The 17,402-nt window shown below is 46.8% G+C and overlaps 1 protein-coding gene across 2 annotated transcripts in view; it reads right to left on the bottom strand.

The window, feature by feature from the left end:
• rreb1a (ras responsive element binding protein 1a) overlaps window positions 1-16,422 on the bottom strand; it is a 50,613-nt gene extending 34,191 nt beyond the window's left edge. For both annotated transcript variants that reach the window (XM_035143253.2, XM_047344592.1), the window contains exon 1: window positions 16,246-16,422. In XM_035143253.2, the coding sequence (XP_034999144.2) occupies window positions 16,246-16,285 (40 nt within the window). In that variant the 5' untranslated portion in view covers window positions 16,286-16,422. The remainder of the gene's footprint in view (window positions 1-16,245) is intronic.
• Window positions 16,423-17,402: the final 980 nt, after the last annotated feature.

Raw genomic sequence — 17,402 nt, 5'->3', positions numbered from 1 at the left:
ATGTGTGTAACATACATCACCTTAACTTTCATTCTACATGTGAACAGAAATATGGAGACGAATATAAACCGTTTCCTGATTAATTATCCAATTTATCAGCAGATTTATCAATAAATAAAATAACACACACACACACATCATTGGTTTTACGCAATAAACACTTTGATGTGTGTTAGTGTTGTGCAGTGTGTGTTGCCTGGAGGCCTCATTGCATGCGCATACACGCCAAAGCCGGTTTGAGCTCTAGACTAATTCAACACACACACACACACACACACACACACACACACACACACACACACACACACACACACACACACACACACACACACACACACACACACACACACACACACACACACACACACACACACACACACACACAGCTTTTCAGGTGGTGAAAGAGTTCTCAAAGAGGGATGGAGAAAAAAGAAAAGAGGAGGAGGAACAAGAGGAGTCACACCCTGATTCTATTGTTGTGTAAGTTCAGCAGCAAGAGGAGGAGGAGGAAGGGAGAGGAAGAGGAGGACAAGGCTGCAACTGAAGATCTTAAATGATCAATAATCAATTCTTTCCTTTAGAGCTGCGACAACTAGCTGGTTCATCAAGTCGTCGATCAACGCAAATATTTAAATCAGGGAGACGGGGGAGGTAAAGGAGGAACATAGGAGAGAGGAAAGGAGACAAGAGGAGGAGAAATGAAGAAGAATAGAGAAGGAGATAGGATGGAGGCAAGAAAGGAGCCACTGGGAGGTAAAGGGGGGTGAGAGACAAGGAGACAAGGGGAGGAAATAGGAAGAGGGAGGGAAAGGAGGATAGAGGAGATAGAAGACGAGAGGAGGAGAGAGAGAGATAAACTGGTCCAAACTGGAAAAACTTTGTCTCCTCTGCAACAACAGCTGTTTAAATGACCAACACACACACACACACACACACACACACACACACACACACACACACACACACACACACACACACACACACACACACACACACACACACACACACACACACACACACACACACACACACACACACACAATGGGAGGGTTGCTGTCAGCGAGGGCTCTGATTGGCTGAAGGTCTGGCCTTGTACTTTAGACTGTATCAGAGAAAGAGGGTGAGACACGGGAGGAGGAGGAGAAAGAAACAGAGTGAGATTGTGGAGGAGGAGAGTAGAAAAAGGAGTGAGAGAGAAAATCAGAAGGGAAAAGAGGAAGAAAGAGATGGAAGTGAGAAATGAGCAGGAATGAGGGAGGAAAAGGAGGAGATGGGAGATGAAAGAGGAGGAGATAAATAAGGAAATTAGGAGAGATGAAAGAGGTTAAAAGACGAAAGAGAAAGACGTTGGAGGAGGAGGAAAAGAAACGGGAGGAAAAAGAGGAAGAGTTATAGATGCACTAAGGAGGAAAAAATAAAAAAAGGAGGTGGAAAGAGAGGAGGATGAGGAAGGTAGAGAAAAAAGTTAAAAAGGGGGAAGTGAAGGATGAGACAGGAAGAGGGTAAGAAGAGAGATAAATGAGAGGATGAAAAGATGTGAGGGGGACGGATGAGAGGAGGACGTGCTGGAGAAAGAAAAAAGGAAGGAGGGATGAGGAGAGACGAGTGGAGCAGCATCTCAGAGGCCTCAGCTGAACTGAATCATCTAATTACATCTGAATTCTTCTGACACAAAGACGACCTTTATTGTGAAGGGAGGGGGCGTCTCTCTCTCTCTCTCTCTCTCTCACATTAAATCCACATTCAAAATTATTACACACACACACACCGACCGACTGTTAAAACTGCAGCCATGTTGTGTTTTATAGCATCTTTTACACGGCGAGAGCAAAGGGCTGCTCGAGATAAGCAGTTAATGTGTTACTGTGTGTCACCGTGTGTTACTGTGTGTTACTGTGTGTCACTGTGTGTGTTTTCACTTTGACACACTGCGACTCTTCAGCCACCGATCTCCTCCGTCCCAGGACGTTTTATCGGTGCTGAAACAACACGGCCGTGTCCCTCACTTCCTGTCTGGAGAGGAAGCAGGATGCAGAGGTGGGTTGGGGGATGGGAGGGGGGCGGGGGGGTTCTAGAGAGACTGAGCGTTCTTCTGTTCCAACCTAACATACCCCCTCTCTCACACACACACACACACACAGACACACACAGAGGTGAAGGGGGTGTTAGTTTGTGAACAATAAGCTGGAAAAGAGCTGATTTCAGCCTCTTTTTAAAAGGGCTTTTATTTTGAAATCAACAGCTTTATAGGAAGATGAATGTTTGATGGAAAATAAAGAGACACAAGAGTCTGTGATACATAAATACAAAGAGATGAGGAGGCCGGATGGAGGAGGGGGGGGAGAAGAGAGGGAAAAGGCAGATGTGAGGGAGTTGAAGAGGAGACAAGGAGAGAGGGAAAAGGAGAGAGAGGGAGAAGAAGGAGGAGAAGTTAAAGAGGGGGGGCGGAGGAGGTGACAAGGGCAGAGTTGGAGGAAGCAGATGAATAAAAGGAGGAGGAACAGCAGGAAAAAGAGGAAGGGGAGATGAAGATAAAATGGAGGAATAAGAGGAGAACAAGGAGATGGAGGAATAGAGATGAGGAGGAGGAGTGTGTGTGTGTGTGTCTGTGTGTGTGTCTGTGTGTGTGTCTGTGTGTGTGCAGGGTGTGGTGCTGAGGAGGACCAGGTTTCAGTTGAGTGAAAAGACTCAGAGGCTCTTTGTGTGTCTGCCTCCAGGACAACACACACACACACACACACACACACACCTAACGTGCACGTGTGTGTGTCCCACCACTTTCCCAGAGTTTATTGTATTTTCGACTAAAAGCTGAATAGTTTAGACACACCTACTACAACTGCACCCCCCAATACACACCTGAGGCCACACCCACACACACACAGACCCTCCCTGACAAAAACACACCTACACCCAACACACCCATCCCCCGACACACACATCACCTCCACACACACACATCCCCCATTTCAAACACACACCAACAGAACTTCAGTTCAATTTCATGGATGTTTTCTCTGTTCAACATATTTTAAATTAAATTTCTTTACAGCTGATAAGTAAATGATGAAGTGAATATCTCTGGTGAATATGTGCAGATGAAGGTTTTTGTTGAGGAGGTGAAACATGATGGAGGAGGAGAAGTGGAGCTTCTCATGACACACACACACCTTATGTGCTGCAGCTTCAAAATAAGAGCATCTTTCTAATCCCTTCTGTTTCTTCTCCTCTGTTGTTTTGTTTCAGGTGAATCTTGATTAAACTTATCAGTTATTATATTAATTATGCAACGAGAGCTGAAGATACAGTTGACGGCAGAGTGAAGACGAGTGTTTCTGCTGATACACGACTGAACTCTCCTCTCAGGTCACATGGTCGATAAGAAGAATGAAAGTGTGTCACAGCAGCAGCGTCATGTGGTTTCAACCGTTTCATCAAGAAAAACCAGAGTTCATCATTCACGCCTTCACCTGTTCACACCTGTTCACCAATCTGACAGTTCACATGACAAAAAGGAAAGTTTAACATTCGAAAAGTCAGATTTGAAGAAACGATGACGAAAGTTAGGAGACACACACACGCACACGCACACACACACACACACACAGGGATGCTCCAGTCAACAGGGATGTAAAAGAAAAAGTCTGGGGGCATGTTGGCGCTGCGGTTTCCACGGCAACGAGGCGTGTCCAGTGTTTGCAGAACAAACAATGGTACCTTTTCAGAGAAGGGAGGGGCCGAGTGTGTGTGTGTGTGTTAAACTGCATGTATGCATTCCTGCGTGCATGTGTGTGTGTGTGTGTGTGTCAGATTACAGCCTTGCTAACAGTCAGATTAACAGGGATTATTCAGGCTGGGTCTGTTTGCTGCTGCTCCGTCAGGCGACTTTAACTCTCGACCACAACGACACATTCACTGTTTCACAACTTTGAAAAACAGCTGCTGCAACAGGAAACTTTAAATTGTTCCAGGAAAACACAAAGACATCACATCTGGGATTTAAACGTTTTTAGGAAAATAATCACGCTGATTAAAACGACAACATTAATCTCTGAAGTGCATCAGTTGATTTAACACAACTCTTCTTCTCTTCCACTCAACAACAGGAGGAAATATAAACAACACTGCCACTGTGCCTGGAAACCTGCAACACACACACACGTATGTTCTTGTATCTTTGTAAGGACGTTGACATGATGCATTCCTCATCCCATCACCCTGACCTGAACCTGGGTCCTCACTACAGGGTGAAACACACACACACACACACACACACACACACACACACACACACACACACACACACACACACACACACACACACACACACACACACACACACACACACACACACACACACACACACACACACACACTTTACTGAAGTTGTGATTGCGGTTAAGACTGAATCTACCTGTGTGTATTTAACAACCAGAAAGTGCACTGTTATTTGCATGCTCGCTCGCTCCCTCTCTCTCCCCCTCCTCCCTCGTCCCCTCAGCAGCAGCCAGCTGACAAAACTGTTTAGTCAGCAAGAGAGGTGAGCGGGGGAGGAGGAGGAGGAGGGCGAGCCAGCTCGGGACAGACAGAGAGAGAGAGAGAGGCAGGAATCCTCCCTCCAGAGCCTCCATCAAGTTAAAGTACTTTAAGAGTGTGTATGTGTGTGGGATGTACCACTCGGCAGCTGCATGGGGGGGGCAGGAAGGTTCCACCGTTCAGGGTCAGATGGAACTCTTGCTCACAAATACACTTTTTTAACTTTAATTTGTTTTTGTTGTAAACTTCCACTTTTTAAAATTATAAAAGATTTCCACCGATGATCAAGTTTCCTTGATCTAATTTTTGGTATTTTGGACTTTTTGATTTTACAGAGTGAACTTTTGAAAATGTTTTGATCAGCTGACTGCGACATGTGTCCGAGCCGAAAGCGCCGGACACAGGAAGTGGACCTCGAGTCAAGACTCTTCTTCACTGATTGTTGATTTAGAACTTTTTCCTGTTTGCATTTTGAATTTACCAAAGTTTTTATTTGGTGAAAACCATTTTTATATTCAGTGAAACTCTGGAAGACGACAATGACACAGTAGAAAGCTCCGGAACAAACCAGCTTCACTAAATCTGTTATGATACGTTAGGAAATAGTTTTTTGATTAGACTTTGTTGCTAGTTTTGAATAAATAACATTTACTGACACAGTATGAATGAGTCTGTTGTTTGTGACGAACTCCTCCTTTAGATTAACAATCTGGTTTTGTAAATCAGGATAATTCTGATAATTGTGATGAGTCTGCACCTGTTGGTGTATCCTCTTCTCAGGCCATCACCTCATCGGAGCTTGAATTCGTTTCACTGCGCTCGAACTCTGCAGCTCCTCAGCAGCTCGGAGACTTCAGAGCCTCATTGTGACTGAGGAAACTGCAGGATGTTCTGTGTGCACAGGCTTCATGTGGTCGGGGGGGGGTCGCTGCTGCTTTAATAAAACTCCTCAAAGCTCCTCAATGTGAAACTGACGGTGTGTGTGTGTGTGTGTGTGTGTGTGTGTGTGTGAGCTGCAGCGACGGACGCGCGGTGGAGGAATGAAGCAGAGATGTTTGGGAGTCGAATGTGGGACAGACCAGTTCTATGAGATGCCAGCAGAGCATGATGTGTGTGTGTGTGTGTGTGTGTGTGTGTGTGTGTGTGTGTGTGTGGGTGTGTGGGTGTGGTGAGACTGTCCCGCTGATAAGCAGCTTGTGTAGCTAACTATCACTGCATGGTAGTGTGCGTGTGTGTGTGTGTGATGGTTGATACACTTTAGAGCACACACTCAGGGCCACCTTCACCCTGTTTGCAGCAAATAAAACCGTATTTACTGCGAGTCCAAAGTCTGAGGAGCTCGGCTGTGAAAGAATGTCCCAACGGATGGAGGGAGGAGGAGGAGGAGGAGGAGGAGGAGGAGGAGGAGGGGATGTCTGAGAGGGGGAGGAGCTGCGGAGGTGAGAGGCAGCAGGAGGGTGATGCTCAGAGGTTTTATCTCAGAGTGGGTTCAGGATTTTGTGCGTTTGAGACAAACCTGCTGCAGGTTAGAGTTAAAGGAACAGTTCAACATTTCCTCTTTAGTTGGTTTGAAGAAAACCGTTTCACTGAATGTGAAACAGGAAACAGGATTAAGTTAAAGCTACAACTTCAGCACAGCTGCTAATTAACAGTAGAATAAATAAGATCTAGAGACAAAGAACAATGACACGAAGAGTGGAGCAGATTTAACAAACTAAAGATTTCATCTTTTCTGACTCGTCATGTCTACGAGTGGTTTCTGCTCCAAACTACAAAAGTGCAAGAAACCAGGAAAAAAATAAAACATCTGAAACAAATCTTTGTCTTCAACAGACAAAGATATTTTAAACAAGTACTTTTTCTCTGTAATTGAGTATTTTACGTGAAGGACCGGAGCTTTTCTCCATCCTTCCTGAAAAGGAGGAGAAGAGACGAGGGACAGGAAGAGATGAGGAGGACGGAGGGTTAACAGGAAGTGAAGCAGCCTCTCGTCAGGAGAGGAGAGGAGGAGATGGAGGAAGTGGAGAAACAATAGCTTCTCTCTCTCTGGTCAACTCAGAAACAAGGAGAAGAAGAAAATCAACAGACGCTATTTGTGGAGGAGAAAAAGATCCACAAAAGAATTATCAGAGCACAATATTCCAGCCAAAGTCAACAACACGTTTCTGTGACACAAAAACTCATCCTACACTTCAAACATAGGAAACAAATACTATTAAAAAGCCATGTAACAAACTCATCAGGGACGTTTAACCCAGATAGATTCAACATATTATAATTCATATTCCAGACAAATATGTGATGTTTTCCTCAAATTCAAACTCTCGCAGCGTGAAGAGAGCAAAATTCAACAGGTGGAAACGTTTCTACCTCCAATTCAAAGCGTTCAGAAAACAGTGGTTTAAAAAAAAGAGGAAATACAGAAGTTTACATCCGCGATGACACTGAGGCAGACACTTCAGAACTTTACACAAATCCACACTGTGATTAAATAAAGAGGTGAGATGATTACAGGATAACTTGTCACCATGGGATTCTATAACCTGGGGTTTCCAAATTAAAATATCAATAATAATCATAACGATAATTGCAGAACTAAATTCTATCTATAAACGTCCTACTTTGTTCAATCAACAGCCAGAACACCTGACAACTCATGTTGGACTGACGTCACTGATAAATCACATCCCCACTGATCAGCTGATCGATCGACAGACGGTGAACCAGCAACAGTTTGAAATATTTTAGTTTTTTTTTGTTTCTCTGATTATCGTCTCTGGAAACTGAAACAGATTAATGGACCAATCGAAATAAAACTTTAGCTGCAGCTGAAAGTGAAACAAACATCATCAGTCTGAATGTAAATCAGCTGATGTGACGCTTCCAGCCAAACGCAGACAATTTAATATTTACTCACTAACTATAGAGTCTCCACTGCTATATAAAGACAGTGGTGTGTGTGTGTGTGTGTGTGTGTGTGTGTGTGTGTGTGTGTGTGTGTGTTAATAGTGCCACAAAGCCTCTGGCCTAAATTTAAACCCAGTGATGAGACCGCACGGCAGTCCTGGTGGGTTCACACTGTGTGTGTGTGTGTGTGTGTGTGTGTGTGTGTGTGTGTGTGTGTGTGTGTGTGTGTGTGTGTGTGTGTGTGTTGATACCAGTCCTACAGAAATACATGGGAGGAGGCCCATCAGACGACACACAAAACTCTGTGTGTGCATGTGTGTGTGTCCCACTTTAGCTCTATTCATCCCACGTCTCTCGTTACACTCATCCTCTTCTTGTCCCCGTCAGCGTTCAGATTGTGTCTCTTAGCACGTGACAGATCGGTTATTGATCATATTCACAAACGGTTAACTTTCATGTATCCAATTCATCTTCTTTTGATGGAATCAAAGCTCTGAATCAGAGACGTCACATAAAGACGATAAAACATTTTAATACTTACAACTAATGAGATTGATTCATCATTATTCGATCGACAGAAGAAGAACCGACCCCAACTATTTCTATAAATCGATCAAATCTGTTCAATCTTTTCATTCCTGAGGATTTATTCACAGATTTAAGAAACTGGGGGATGTTCCTAAATGTGATTTATAGAAAATAAAAAATTGATCAATGATCAAATTCGTGTGAATTCTCTCAGAGAGAACTGCAGAAAAACTGTAAAATGATATTTGCAAGTCAGATACTCAGGAGTAAAGTTACACTTTATTTCAACATCATAAAGAAACAAAGTGAATTAGTGTGTAAAAGCTCGGTCGATGCTCCTGTGACTCACGTCCACACCTTCAGCCACAGTGACTCAGCGATAACTCAACAACAACCTTGTACGACACAGTTTCCTTTTCCTGAAGAAGCCTTCACCTCTGGTAGTCGAGTCATGTGACTGATAAGAGAATCTGCAACATCGTTTTCAAACTCAACTGAGATGAGACTCCACCAGGTGTAACCATAGCAACAGTGATGGTTAACTAACAACAGAATTGCCTAATGTTGATGTATATATATCGTTAGTTTTTCTTTGGTGTTAAAAATCTCACTGAAAACCTTGAACAGGTTCATTTTAATAATTAAATTTGGTCCAGACAGAGGTGCAACAGTTTGACTCCCACCCCTCCCCCACGCGTCTCCATCCACAGTCTGACCACACCCACATCAGAAACACTGCGTCTCCGCCCGCTGACACTCAAACTGGTTTGACACCATCAGCACAGACTCATCTGGCTCAGTGGGATCCAGCTTCTTCAGCTTCTTCAGCCTCGAAGGTTTCATGTTAAAATGTTTAAAGAGTCTAAAGTGTAAGAAATCCTGTGTTTAAAGGTTTAAAGCTCAAGTCTTTGTATCGTTGTGTTGAAGTAAAGAGTTCCTCAGTGTTACAGACACATGAAGGAGCAGGAGAAAGAGCTGGAGAGCAGGAGAGCAGGAGAAAGAGCTGGAGAGCAGGAGAAAGAGCAGGAGAGCAGGAGAAAGAGCAGGAGAAAGAGCAGGAGAGCAGGAGAAAGAGCAGGAGAGCAGGAGAGCAGGAGAAAGAGCTGGAGAGCAGGAGAGCAGGAGAAAGAGCAGGAGAGCAGGAGAAAGAGGAGGAGAGCAGGAGAGCAGGAGAAAGAGCTGGAGAGCAGGAGAAGCAGGAGAGCAGGAGAAAGAGCAGGAGAGCAGGAGAGCAGGAGAAAGAGCAGGAGAGCAGGAGAAAGAGCAGGAGAGCAGGAGAGCAGGAGAAAGAGCTGGAGAGCAGGAGAAAGAGCAGGAGAGCAGGAGAAAGAGCTGAAAGCAGGAGAGCAGGAGAAAGAGATGAGAGCAGGAGAAAGAGCAGGAGAGCGGGAGAGCAGGAGAAAGAGCTGAAAGCAGGAGAAAGAGCAGGAGAGCAGGAGAAAGAGCTGGAGAGCAGGAGAAAAGCGAGAGCAGGAGAGCAGGAGAAAGAGCAGGAGAGCAGGAGAAAGAGGTGGAGAGCAGGAGAAACAGGAGAAAAGGAGAAGAGCTGGAGAGCTGGAGAGCAGGAGAAAGAGCTGGAGAGCAGGAGAAAGAGCTGGAGAGCAGGAGAGCAGGAGAAAGAGCAGGAGAGCAGGAGAAAGAGGTGGAGAGCTGGAGAGCAGGAGAAAGAGGTGGAGAGCAGGAGAAAGAGCTGGAGAGCAGGAGAAAGAGCTGGAGAGCAGGAGAAAGAGGTGGAGAGCAGGAGAAAGAGGTGGAGAAACGGAGAGCAGGAGAGCAGGAGAAAGAGCTGGAAAGCAGGAGAAAGAGTGAGAGAGCAGGAGAAAGAGCTGAAAGCAGGAGAGCAGGAGAGCAGGAGAAAAGCAGGCAGGAGAAAGAGGTGGAGAGCTGGAGAGCAGGAGGAAGAGGTGGAGAGCAGGAGAAAGAGCTGAAAGCAGGAGAAAGAGCTGAAGAGCAGGAGAAAGAGGTGGAGAGCAGGAGAAAGAGGTGGAGAGCAGGAGAGCAGGAGAGCAGGAGAAAGAGCTGAAAGCAGGAGAAAGAGCTGGAGAGCAGGAGAGCAGGAGAAAGAGCTGGAGATGATGTCCACTGTCTGTAGAGCTGATGCACCAACATGTGTCTGATCGTTCACGAGACGAGAGACGTCAGAAAATTATTCCGCTTACACATGTATACATATCATATATGTAACTGTGTGTGTGTGTGTGTGTGTGTGTGTGTGTGAACAGTGCGGATGAATGAGTGGTTAATGGAGAGTCTCAGGAGACATTTGTGTCCACAGGGACTCAAGAGAAGCAGCTAATTAAAACCTCTCCTTCTGAGACATATTAACCTCCAGTTATCACACACACACACACACACACACACACACACACACACACACACACACACACACACACACACACACACACACACACACACACACACACACACACACACACACACACACAGAGTCGAATGTTTGAGTCACGTTTTTATCACAGAAGCAAATACAAGCATCTGTCCGTCAAGCTGCATCATGTCTTTACATGACTGTAACTGCAGGCTGTGTGTGTGTGTGTGTGTAGGAGTGTGTGTAGGAGTGTGTGTGAGGAGTGTGTGTGGAGGAGTGTGTGTGTGTGGAGAGTGTGTGTGAGGAGTGTGTGTGAGAGTGTGTGTGAGGAGTGTGTGTGTGAGGAGTGTGTGTGAGTGAGTGAGTGTGTGAGGAGTGTGTGTGTGTAAGTGTGTGTGGAGGAGTGTGTGAGGAGTGTGTGTGAGTGAGGAGTGTGAGTGAGTGTGTGTGTGAGGAGTGTGTGGGAGTGTGTGAGGAGTGTGTGTGTGAGTGAGTGAGTGTGTGTGTGAGGAGGTGTGAGGATGAGGAGTGTGTGTGTGTGTGAGGAGTGTGTGTGAGGAGTGTGTGTGAGTGAGGAGTGTGTGTGTGTGTGTGTGTGTGTGTGTGTGTGTGTGTGTGTGTGAGAGGAGTGTGTGTGTGTGTGTGTGTGAGTGAGGAGTGTGTGTGTGTGTGTGTGTGAGAGTGAGGAGTGTGTGTGTGTGTGTGTGTGTGTGAGTGAGGTGTGTGAGAGGAGAGTGTGTGTGTGTGTGTGTGTGAGTGAGGAGGTGTGTGTGTGTGTGTGTGTGTGAGTGAGGGGTGGTGTGTGTGTGTGTGTGTGTGTGTGTGAGTGAGGAGTGTGTGTGTGTGTGTGTGAGTGAGGAGTGTGTGTGTGTGTGAGAGTGTGTGTGTGTGTGTGTGAGTGAGGTGTGTGTGTGTGTGTGTGTGTGAGTGAGGAGTGTGTGTGTGTGATTTCCCACATAAAGCACTCACAATGGAGGATGTCCAGCCACACAAGACACTCTTTGTGCGCAAGTGTGTCTTTCTGTGTGTGTGTGTGTGTGTGTCTTTCTGTGTGTGTGTGACACATCATCGACTACATCATCGTCTGTCAGCATTTTAAAATGTCCACCACAGAAGAAGAGCTTTGACACAACGTCCTCTCCTGTCGGACAGAAGCTTCATTTTGTCTCATCACCTGAAGACGTCTCATCACCTGAGGACGTCTCATCACCTGAAGACGTCTCATCACCTGAAGACGTCTCATCACCTGAGGACGTCTCATCACCTGAAGACGTCTCATCACCTGAGGACGCCTCATCACCTGAGGACGTCTCATCACCTGAGGACGTCTCATCACCTGAGGACGCCTCATCACCTGAAGACGTCTCATCACCTGAAGACGCCTCATCACCTGAGGACGTCTCATCACCTGAAAACTGTCTCATCACATGAGGACGTCTCATCACCTGAAGACGTCTCATCACCTGAGGACGTCTCATCACCTGAGGACGTCTCATCACCTGAAAACTGTCTCATTACATGAGAACGTCTCATCACCTGAAAACTGTCTCATCACCTGAAGACGTCTCATCACATGAGGACGTCTCATCACCTGAGAACGTCTCATCACATGAGGACGTCTCATCACATGAGGACGTCTCATCACCTGAAAACTGTCTCATCACCTGAAGACGTCTCATCACATGAGACGTCTCATCACCTGAGAACGTCTCATCACCTGAGAACGTCTCATCACATGAGGACGTCTCATCACATGAGGACGTCTCATCACCTGAGGACGTCTCATCACCTGAAAACTGTTTCATTACATGAGGACGTCTCATCACCTGAGAACGTCTCATCACCTGAAACCGTCTCATCACCTGAAAACTGTCTCATCACCTGAAGACGCCTCATCACATGAGGACGCCTCATCACATGAGGACGCCTCATCACCTGAAAACTGTCTCATCACCTGAAGACCTGAAAACTGTCTCATCACCTGAAGACCTGAAAACTGTCTCATCACATGAGGACGTCTCATCACATGAGGACGTCTCATCACCTGAAGACGTCTCATCACCTGAGGACGTCTCATCACATGAGGACGCCTCATCACCTGAGGACGTCTCATCACATGAGGACGTCTCATCACATGAGACGTCTCATCACATGAGGACGCCTCATCACATGAGGACGTCTCATCACCTGAAGACGTCTCATCACCTGTCTCATTCCTTTCATCAGCTTGTTTATAAAACATCACAGAAAAGTGATATCAAAACAACAACAAACAATCAATAATAAGGAAATCAGCTGTTTGTCCACTCAGAGACGATGAAGGATCACACACACACACACACACACACACACACACACACACACACACACACACACACACACACACACACACACACACACACACACACACACACACACACACACACACTCCATGAAACGAGGAGTCGTGTGAAGAGAAAGACGAAAGTGAAGAAAGTTTCCCCCTCAGCAGGAAGAGAGAGAGAGAGAGAGACAGAGAGACAGAGAGTGAGCGACAGAGTGAGAGAGAGAGAGAGAGAGAGAGAGAGAGAGAGAGAGAGAGAGAGACAGAGAGAGAGAGAGAGAGAGAGAGAGAGAGAGAGAGAGAGAGAGAGAGAGAGAGAGAGAGAGAGAGAGAGAGAGAGAGAGAGAGAGAGAGAGAGAGAGAGAGAGAGAGAGAGAGAGAGAGAGATCAGCGCCTGTCGCCGAGGGCCCAGCTCGGCCTCAGTGTTGAATTTCGTAATGGAATGCTAACTGCTCATCCAGAGCCTTCCTTCTCCTCCTCCTCCTCCTGGAGGAGAAGGAGGAGGAGGAGGAGGAGGAGGAGGAGGAGGAGGACCAAAAGACAGAAAAAACCTGTTAAACCCTAAACTTCATCTGAAAATGTTTCACTAGAGATTGAAGTTTTCTTTGAAATACAACCACAGATGCACAGGAAGAGAGGGAGGATGCTGAAGTGATACTACAAAACAAAAGCTCGACAGAAAACACACTTTGGTCAGAATAGAGTCAACACATGTAAACCATATAAATGAGGATCATAGCTTTATATTAATATTACACAAAGGTAAGAAATGATGCAGATCATCTTCACTGTAAAAATACAATAAATACTATAAACTGTGTGAAAGGTCGAAAATATTCTAAGATAAGAAAGTTAATTATCTTTGTAAAAGTTCCACAGGAGGGAGGAGAGAGAGAAAGAGAGAGAGAGAGAGAACACAGGGAGGAGAGAGAGAGAGAGAGAGAGAGACAGAGGAGAGAGAGAGAGAGAGAGAGAGAACACAGGGAGGAGAGAGAGAGAGAGAGAGAGAGAGAGAGAGAGAGAGAGAGAGAGAGAGAGAGAACACAGGGAGGAGAGAGAGAGAGAGAGAGAGAGAGAGAGAGAGAGAGAGAAGGAGAGAGAGAGAGAGAGAGAAGGGAGAGAGAGAGAGAGAGAGAGAGAGAGAGAGAGAGAGAGAGAGAGAGAGAGAGACACAGGGAGGAGAGAGAGAGACAGAGAGAGAGAACACAGAGAGAGAGAGAGAACACAGGGAGGAGAGAGAGAGAGAGAGAGAGAGAGAACACAGGGGAGAGAGAGAGAGAGAGAGAGAGAGAGAGAGAGAGAGAGAGAGAGAGAGAGAGAGAGAGAGACAGGAGAGAGAGAGAGAGAGAGACAGAGGAGAGAGAGAGAGAGAGAAGACAGAGACAGAGAGAGAGAGAGAGAGAACACAGGAGGAGAGAGAGAGAGAGAACACAGGGGAGAGAGAGAGAGAGAGAGAGAGAGACAGAGACAGAGAGAGAGAGAACACAGGGAGAGAGAGAGAGAGAGAAAAGGGAGGAGAGAGAGAGAGAGAGAGAGAGAGAGAGAGAGAGAGAGAGAGAGAGAGAGAGACAAGGGAGGAGAGAGAGAGAGAGAGAGAGAGAGAGAGAGAGAGAGAGAACACAGGGAGGAGAGAGAGAGAGAGAGAGAGAGAGAGAGAGAGAGAGAAACACAGGGAGAGAGAGAGAGAGAGAGAGAGAGAACACAGGGAGGAGAGAGAGAGAGAGAGAGAGAGAACACAGGGAGGAGAGAGAGAGAGACAGAGAGAGAGAACACAGAGGGAGAGAGAGAGAGAGAGAGAGAGAGAACACAGGGAGAGAGAGAGAGAACACAGAGAGAGAGAACACAGAGAGAGAGAGAGAGAGAGAGAGAGAGAACACAGGGAGGAGAGAGAGAGAGAGAGAGAGAGAGAGAGAGAGAGAGAGAGAGAGAGAGAGAGAGAGAGAGAGAGAGAGAGAGAGAGAAACAGAGAGAGAGAAAAGAGAGAGAGAGAGAGAGAGAGAGAGAGAGAGAGAGAGAGAGAGAGACTCCCTAACAACCATGTTGTCACCAGGAGAGAAGAAGAAGTTCAGCTGTCAATCATTCACCTGCTGCTGAGATCAACGTCACTACAGAAGAAGAAGAATCATCATCCTCTCCACACACACACACACACACACACACACACACACACACACACACACACACACACACACACACACACACACACACACACACACACACACACACACACACACACACACAGCTAATGCTAAGCGCTAATAAAAAGTTAAACGGGGGATGCAACAGGCGTCACGTCGATGCTGCGCGTCCCCGCGACGCTGGAGAAAAGTCTCCGAACAGCGACGGAAACTCGTGCACGTCGAGTAACTCGGGCCTCGTCGGTTGAGTTCGGTTCAGTTCGGCTCAGTTCGGCTCAGTTCGGTTAAGAACGGAAGTCAGTGAAGATCTGAACAAGGTCACAGCAGCAGCGTGAAGTTCACCGCTGTTCACAGGGACGAGACCGGAAACTACGCCCTTCACAATAAAACCAACACGAAGCCTAAAGCGGTCTGAACACTCAGATGCTTCATGTTGTGTGATCTGAATATTTCAGGGTTTTATTTATACATTAAATGAGAACTTAAAGAACAGAGTGACAGTTCTCTGAAGTCATGAGCATCACATTTTCATTCTGGGGTTCAACCGAGATTATTTGGATTTTAGATCAATTCTTCTTTCATGTTTTTCTGTGTTTTTTACGGTTGTGTTGTCTTTTCACGTTAACATGTTAAACGGTGAATTCAAAGTGGAAGTATATTTAGTTCCAGCTCGAACCAGATGTTTCCATTATTGTTTCCACTGTCCAATCAAGTGTTGGGAAATAAACAAGTAAAGAACAGTTGAGCAAACATAGTGATGACAAACATCACACCAACTGAAGCACACACATCAGACAACACACAAACTGAAGCACACACAAACACACAAACTGAACCACATGTCATCACACAAACACACAAACTGAAGCACACACCATCACTGCCTCGTGTGGAGCTTCGGACTGAATCTGAGTCACCTCCTCAGGTTAAATCCTCTCATCTGCGCATCAACAGGTGCTCTTACTGTGGAGGCGGCGGCCGGAAGCCGCGGGCTGCGTGCCGGCAGCTTGCCCTGGTGTCTGGTCGCTTTACACATGGCCACTAACAGCGAGGCTCCGACCAAAGTGCAGCCGAGATATGATGCTCGACTCCGGCGGAGCGCGGACTTTGACCCCGTCCGGCGCGCTCCCCGCGGGGCCAAACCACCGCACTGCTGCCCCTGACGTGCACGCGCGGGGCAGAAGTTGCTCAGAAAGTGCAAAGAGGGAAAAGTTCGAGGAAACGACGAGAAGAAGGTGAACGAGGAAGAAACCTGAGGCTGAATTCCACCGCTTGGATGCGCATCAAACTAGGAAGCGACGCGGAGAGGAGAGGAAAGAGTTCCCTCTTCCTCAACGTGAACACATCCCAACTTCTACACGCTCCAAAGTCCAACACGCACTCACAGAACCGAGCCACGACACACGCACACACACACACACCGACGAACCCGTGCGCGAGCCAGAGACGCAGAAAACGAGCGATGGAGAAGCTGAAGAGGAACTTACGCTTCACTTTGTTGGGGTTGGGCTGTTTGCGCCGAGACATCGTGGCGAGCAGGAGGATGATGATGATGGTGGAGGAGGGGGCGATGATGATGAAGATGGTGATGAAGGGCGGTGATGTGGGAGATAAAAGGGGGATGATGAAGAAAAAAAAAAGAAGAGAGAGAGGCAGCTAACTCGCTCCGGAGAGGAGAGGAATCAAAATGGCGTTTCCGAAGGGATGTGCAAACTTGGACAAACTTTACTCCGGCTTCTCCTCCTCCTCCTCCTCCCCCTCCCCTCCTCTCCTCCCCTCCCCTCCCTCCTCCTCCTCTCCTCCTCTCCTGCTTCTCTTCCTCCCTCCTCCCCCTCTCTCTCCTCTTCTCTCCCGTAGGAAAGAAAGAAACTCGCGTAAATCGCTCGACGGGAGGAAATAGTTTTGTTTCTGTTTTAACTCGGTTTAATGTTATTCTGTCTCCGTCCCCCGCCCCCCCCCTCTCTAAACCTGATAAGTAAAGCTCATCACGTGTTGTCTCCAGTCTCCAGGGGGACGTGGCCACCAAGCATCTCTGTCTTTACGCACACGGACGCGACGTGTCTGCAGCGCGCACACGCCGCTCGCCGTGATGGAGGAAGACACAAACAACAGTTTGAAGCTCGCAGCGATTCGATGCTCGAATAAATGACCAACTCAAACTTTTATTTCGCCTTCATCTCACGTTTCCTTTGAGTTTCGCCATTTCACGCGTCAGATCTGCGCCTTGACGCGTGAATTACGCACAAGCACGACTTTAAAAGCAGCTTTAAGTCCAGAATGTGCGTCTTCTGAACTTTAAACTTCACGTGTCCGCACGTTTAACTGCGCTTCATCACTTCTCTGCTCGAAGTCTTCGTCGTGTTTCTGTCCTCTCGGGTGACTTCGTGAATAAAAGTCGCTCGACGTGTTAAAGTTGAAGGATAAAAAGAAGCTTCTCTTCTCAGGCAGCTGACGCACATATCGCGAGGCTTCACTGCAACAAGTCGCGGGGATGGAGGGAGATCTCGCGGGATTTGAGAAGAGGGATCCCAACCGTCAGCCTTTTTTAGAGGGGGGGGTGCTACTGTTCCTGCAGGGAGGTGAAGAAGAAGAAACGAGTTCACTCTGTTCCTCTCAGAGAAAAACATCAACTGATCATATTCAA

This window comes from Hippoglossus stenolepis, chromosome 19 (assembly GCF_022539355.2).
Source record: "Hippoglossus stenolepis isolate QCI-W04-F060 chromosome 19, HSTE1.2, whole genome shotgun sequence".
Lineage (NCBI taxonomy): Eukaryota > Metazoa > Chordata > Actinopteri > Pleuronectiformes > Pleuronectidae > Hippoglossus > Hippoglossus stenolepis.
This window is presented reverse-complemented; position numbering and strand designations above follow the sequence as displayed.